At 41.3% G+C, this 6,097-nt stretch overlaps 1 protein-coding gene across 1 annotated transcript; it reads left to right on the top strand.

Moving 5' to 3' along the window:
* The first annotated feature begins 1,622 nt into the window (after positions 1-1,622).
* On the top strand, positions 1,623-5,884 carry LOC122474543 (procathepsin L-like). The gene is made up of 8 exons (XM_043565467.1): positions 1,623-1,745; positions 1,907-2,042; positions 2,355-2,474; positions 2,577-2,711; positions 2,910-3,134; positions 3,841-4,003; positions 4,900-5,017; positions 5,498-5,884. Exons 2-8 carry the CDS (start codon positions 1,917-1,919, stop codon positions 5,595-5,597), a joined length of 987 nt encoding a protein of 328 aa, XP_043421402.1. The 5' UTR covers positions 1,623-1,745; positions 1,907-1,916; the 3' UTR covers positions 5,598-5,884.
* The last annotated feature ends 213 nt before the right edge of the window (positions 5,885-6,097 follow it).

The following is a 6,097-nucleotide window of genomic DNA, read 5'->3' as shown; positions in this document are numbered from 1 at the left end:
ATATTTCTCAAAATTTACATTTTGTAGTCAATAAATTTGAAATTCTTGGTACTCCCAATTGATATTTCTATGAAGAACACAATATTGGAGAAAATATATGGGAAAATATTCTGTCTACGAGTGCTGAGGGATGTGTGCTCAGAGCAAATTCTGCTAAATGCAGGATGGTCTGCATTTTATTTTTTTCATATGTAAATGTGGAAATATTTGAGCTCAAAACAGATGTAGGTATACATCGTCATGATTCCTGGGAAGAGGTGAAAATACCAACATGAGCAGGAGTTTGGAAGAAGAGGATTCCAACCCTCATGGATGACTTTGAGGGGCTCAAGGCTCCAGTGGGAGGAAGACACTGCAGGCGGAGTGGAATGAGCAAGGGAACTAGGATTAGAAGTGGAGCCTGGAAATGGGACTGAATGGCTTCAATCTCATGGTAGAACTTGAACGGATGAGGAGTTGCTTCTTATAGATGAACAAAGAACATGGTTTCTTGAGATGGAAAAGCATCTTGACCTCCTGGTGAAGATGCTGTAAAGATTGTTGAAATGGCAACACAAGATTTAGGATATTACATATCTTGAGTTGATAAAGCAGAGATAGGGTTTGAGAGGACTGACTCTAAAATTGAAAGAAGTTTTACAGTGGGTAAAGTGCTAACAAACAGCATTGCGTGTGGCAGAGGAGTCATTCATGAGAAAAGAGTCAATTGCAGCAAACTTCATTGTCGTCTTATTTTAAGAAACTGCCTCTGCCACCCCAACCTTTAGCATCCACCACCCTGACCAGTCAGCAGCCATCAACATTGAAACAAGACCCTCCACCAGCAGAAAGGTCACACTTGCTGAAAGCTCAGATGATGGGTAGCACTTTGTAGCAATGAAGTATTTTTTAATTAACATCTGTACATTTTTTAAAAGATCATAAATACTATTGCACATTTAATAGACTATAGTGTAGTGTCAACATGACTTTTATATGCACTAGGAAACCAAAAAGTTCATTTGACTCACTTCATTGTGATATTGCCTTATTGCAGTGGTCTGGAACTGAAGTGGCAGTATCTCTGTGGATGCCTGTGCTGCTGTCTTTTGCCTCCATTCAGAATGACCACCTTCAACATACTTTCACAGTTAAAACTTGTCAGTGAGCTGACTTTGGCTTTATTCTTTTGAATGGGTGACCAAAATTTCTCTTGTCTCTCTTCTTTATCTATAAAATTAAAATACACTTATCTGACCTGAGTTGTGAGAAAAACGTCTAAAAAATATAGTTATCACAGTGTTAGACCCACAGTTGATAGCATCTGATCACTAACTGTATTCCAATGTGCCTTTATGACACACGTCCTCCCCATCTTATAATGACATCAATTAACTCGAGGTGGACATCTTTTTCCTTGCTGAATATGCATATACTTGTTTTTGTCAGCTGGACCACTGTGAGCTCATTGTTTTAGTCAAACCAATTAAGGACGATTTGAGGGGGGACATGAGTCCACATGATTGTCTAGAAGTTTTTGTTCTGCTAAAAACAAGATATAATCATCAAGAAAACTTCAGAATAGAAGCCATCAGCTTGGAAAACAAAAGCAAAACAAACAAGATCACAGTGTGCCCGGCTGGTGTGGGCAGGGCCAGTGAGGCCAAACCCCAGGGCTTTAGATGGGTGGCCTTAAAGCCACTGCCCAACATCAGAGATCCCTGGGACTACACCTTCTGACGGCATCTGCACAGCTACATGATCAGGTGAGCAACCCGGTGGGGCTGGTATAATCTTTGGGTAAGTACTTGGGAGAATAAATTCAATGATTTTACTCCATCATAGTGATTTTAACATCTAGAAGAAAGGAGGATGGATTTTTAGACAGATAAGTCTAATCAGATACTTATTTCTTTTTCCTTCCTAGGTTTTGAAACATGTACCCTTTTGTCTTCCTGATCGCCCTTTGCTTGGGAATAGCCTCAGCTACTATAGAGCTTGATCAAAGTTTAGATGCACAATGGATTCACTGGAAGGCAACACATGGGAAGCAATATGGAATGGTTGGTAACATCCAAACTATCCAGGAGACCCAAAGAGAATGTCCGTGCTGATGGTAGTTCGTAGCACAGAGTAGCATCTTGAGGCTGCTCTTCCTAAGGCAGTAAGCAGGGCACCGTGACTGTGCACAGTGTGGGCATATGTCTTGCTGTGTGGTTGCTGGAGAACAGCTCCCAGAAGCATCAAGCCATCCCTGGCTGTGATTTCTCCTCCCCTCTGTGAGCACATCCACAGGTCAGGTGGTCAGGTGGTCAGGTGCAGATCAGTAGGTTTTAAATAGAAATAAAGATGATAAGTCATATGTTTGCCTCTAGAATGAGGGCTGGAGGAAAGCAGTGTGGGAGAAGAATATGAAAATGATTGAACAGCACAATCGAGAACAAAGCCAGGGGAAACACAGCTTCACGATGGCAATGAATGGCTTTGGTGACATGGTGAGTGTGGCACGGATTGCTGAATGTTTTGTTCTCTCTCTCCTCAGTACTTTGCCAAAAAAATCTTATGCTTGTCAACATTCTACTTTCTTTTCCTTGAAGACCAATGAAGAATTCAGACACATGATGAATGGCCTTAAAATCGAGAAGGATGAGAAAGGGAAAATGTTTAAAATACCTTTCTTTGCTGATATCTATGTACCTGTGGACAGGAGACAGACACCTGCTGTAAGTCCTGTGAGTATCAAAGATGACTAATCATCAGGTCTCTCTCCAAGAGGAAAGCCAAAAAGAAAGTGTCCCCCTTGCTATGGTTTCCTGCTGTGGAAACCATATACCATGTTTGCTATATTTTAAAAGAGTTTTCAGATCAATAGACTGTTGTCAGTCTTGCTATTGGTTTTGTAGACTGAGACCTTTATAATTTGTTTCCAGGGTCGGTGTGCTTCTGGCTGGGCTTTTAGTGCAACTGGTGCCCTTGAAGGACAGATGTTCCGGAAAACTGGCAAACGTGTTTCCTTGAGTGTGCAGAACCTCCTGGACTGCTCTTGGCCTCAAGGCAATGAGGGCTGCAATGGTGGTCTAATGAGCAATGCCTTCCAGTATGTTAAGAACAATGGAGGCCTGGACACAGAGGAATCCTATCCATATGTTGCAAGAGTGAGTGGAGCTCCTCACTTGTCACCATTCCAGCTCTGCCCTTAGAGCTAAATGCTTTTGAAGAAAACAGACACCATATTTAACATTCGCATTTTCAATTGTAGACTCTCTATCTGCAGCCTGTCAGGACTGTCATTAAACGGTATTAGCCTGGCATAGTTCTCTGCTTAGATGGTTACCACATGGCTGTTTTTATTTCTACATCACATGGAGATATGCATACCTTTCTATATAGGGTACAGATTTCTCCAAGGTGAAAAACTTCTTATGGACAGGTAGACCACGAGTGTTTCATTGAATCCAGACCAATTAGCTTTGCTTTTTTTTTAAGTTTATTTATTAATTAATTTTGAGAGCGAGAAAGACAGAGCATGAAAGGGGAAGGGGTACAGAGAGAGAGAGAGAGGGAGAGGGAGAGAATCCCAAGCAGGCTCCATGCTCCGTGCAGAGCATGGGGCTTCATCTCACAACTGTGAGATCATGACCTGAGCCGAAATCAAGAGTTGGATACTTAACCGACTGAGCCACCCAGGGCCCCTCACACCAGTTAGTTTTTCAATTTCAAAACAATAAATACCCTTTCACCTCCTGGGTTGCTTCACAACAAACTTGACTTGGAAATCTTTTACCTGTAAGCTGCCTTGAAGTCATGTTCCCCAGGAAGTGGATGTTTGTAATCAAGTTTCTTTTCCTTTACCATTCAAAGGATGGACCCTGCAAATACAGGCCTGAGCATTCTGCTGCCAATGTCACCGCCTTCGAGAACATCCCTCAGCAGGAGGAGGCCCTTATGATGGCAGTGGCAAATATGGGGCCCATCTCGGCTGCTATAGATGCAAGCCTGGATACCTTCCGCTTCTATAAAGAAGGTAAGCATTTGTTGATGTAGAAATTTAGGTAGAAAAATTGGAAAACCACCCTAAGAAACAGCAAGAGTGACACTTTGGTATGTAGAACTCAATGTAGAATTTAGGGGTGTGTGGACTTAACATAGTTGTTCATTCTGTACATGTAATATTTATGCCTGCTCTTTCCATATGCCATGAGTTGACATATCCCCATGAGGATAAGTATATCATAAATATATTTAAATGGCTATATAATTTGATTGGTATGGCTTACTTTACTTTTTTCTAAATATTAAAATTTTTTTTAACGTTTATTTATTTTTGAGACAGAGAGAGACAGAGCATGAACAGGGGAGGGGGAGAGAGAGAGGGAGACACAGAATCTGAAACAGGCTCCAGGCTCTGAGCTGTCAGCACAGAGCCCGACGCGGGGCTTGAACTCATGGACCGTGAGATCATGACCTGAGCTGAAGTCAGACACTTAACCGACCAAGCCTCCCAGGCGCCCCATACTTTTTTCTAAATATTAGACCTTGATAACATTTAAAGAATTTTGCTACTGAAATTAACAGTGGAAAGTAGCTCTTGGCTCAAGTAATTTTATGTTCTCTGCTGTTTCCCTAGATTGACATCCTACAAGTAGAATAATAAGGTTTCGGCGGGTGATTTTTTTAATGCCCCTTGACTATTATTTTCAAAAGGGATTGTGACAGTTAGTATTTCTCCTGGAGTGAGATGAGGGCCCAAATCCCCACCCCTTCCCACTAAACAAAAATATCTGACTTTTAAATCTCATCTGAATTCATACCAATATCATAACTGAATTTTGAAATGCCTCCCCTACTGTGGTTGATAGGCTGGGTTACTATCACATGTCACGTGGGAATCCTCACTCAGCATTGAATATTACTCCCCAGGCATTTATTATGATCCAAAGTGCAGCAGTGAAGACCTGAATCACGGTGTTCTGGTGGTTGGCTATGGCTTTCAAGGAAAAGAATCCGATAACCAAAAATATTGGTTTGTCAAGAACAGGTATGAAAATCCAGGAATACGTACTTTTGAGTTTGAAAAGGGAATGTTTTTTGGAACCAGTGTTTGGACGCAGGTCCGTCAACCCTTGAGCGCACTTCTGAAATCCCAGCAGTGTTTACCCCATCTAGGGGGGAGCACAGACATAGTCATATGATGACATTAAGATACTGTCTCAGGCTTGCTAGGGTCCTGATATAGTTTTGGTACCACTGTATTTCTAAATTGGAATTTTAAAAAATTTCTATAACACATCTGGGTCCCAAAATTTTCCCTTTTCTGCTCACATTGCAGTTTTGTGAAAGGTCTGGGGATAGAATTCTGTGCTGGGTTAGAACTCAACCATGAACAAGAACGGCCTCTCCCGATTCTTCCTGAATCTGTCCTGGTCTCTGCTGCACTGCTCAGTATCGAGTGTTATTATTCATAAAGATAAACGTGTTTTACCATTTGTAACAATTGGAAAACCCTGTCTTCTTTCAGCTGGGGCGCTGACTGGGGCATGGACGGCTACATAAAAATGGCCAAAGACCGGGACAACCATTGTGGAATCGCCACCATGGCTAGCTTTCCTGTCGTGTAAGATCATGGTGATAAAGAAGGCCTTGATTGGCAACAGAATATCCGGAAAATGGATTTTATTTTAAAGTCGATCACATCTTATTGTGTTGGATAAAACACTTGAATCACCGAAGATCCAAGTCGTGATTGGATTCTGTGACCGTTCACACTAGTGACGAAACTACTTCTTTAATCCCTGCTCTAATCAGTGGTGTGTGGTTAACTTGCTTAATAGCTTTTGAATTTCATGTTTTAAAAGGTTGCATGAAAGTTTTACCTTTTAAAATAAAATTTACTGTCATATGCTGAGGTGTGATTCTGTTTTTAATACATAAACTACTTTATAGTAAAAAATGCAAAGGTTTTGTGGAGAGGAAGAAATGTCCTTATTTCCTCCAGTATTCCTCCTAATTTCCTTCCTTATTTCCAAGTGGTTTAAGAATTTAATTGAGATGAAATGGGTCAATGGGAGAAAAAAAGCCTCAAAATTTTATTACCAGGCAGGGAGGCCCAGTAATGAGT

This window comes from Prionailurus bengalensis, chromosome D4, assembly GCF_016509475.1.
Source record: "Prionailurus bengalensis isolate Pbe53 chromosome D4, Fcat_Pben_1.1_paternal_pri, whole genome shotgun sequence".
Lineage (NCBI taxonomy): Eukaryota > Metazoa > Chordata > Mammalia > Carnivora > Felidae > Prionailurus > Prionailurus bengalensis.
The sequence above is the reverse complement of the archived record's forward strand: the minus strand, read 5'-3'. Positions and strand labels throughout refer to the sequence as shown.

What these genes read in the sequence shown, in the direction of transcription:
- LOC122474543 (XM_043565467.1), top strand. Translation starts at nt 1,917, where the DNA reads ATGTACCCTTTTGTCTTCCTGATCGCCCTTTGCTTGGGAATAGCCTCA. An exon ending in TGAATGGCTTTGGTGACATG is followed by an intron (nt 2,475 to 2,576) that starts GTGAGTGTGGCA and finishes TTTTCCTTGAAG; the next exon opens with ACCAATGAAGAATTCAGACA. An exon ending in AGACACCTGCTGTAAGTCCT is followed by an intron (nt 2,712 to 2,909) that starts GTGAGTATCAAA and finishes ATTTGTTTCCAG; the next exon opens with GGTCGGTGTGCTTCTGGCTG.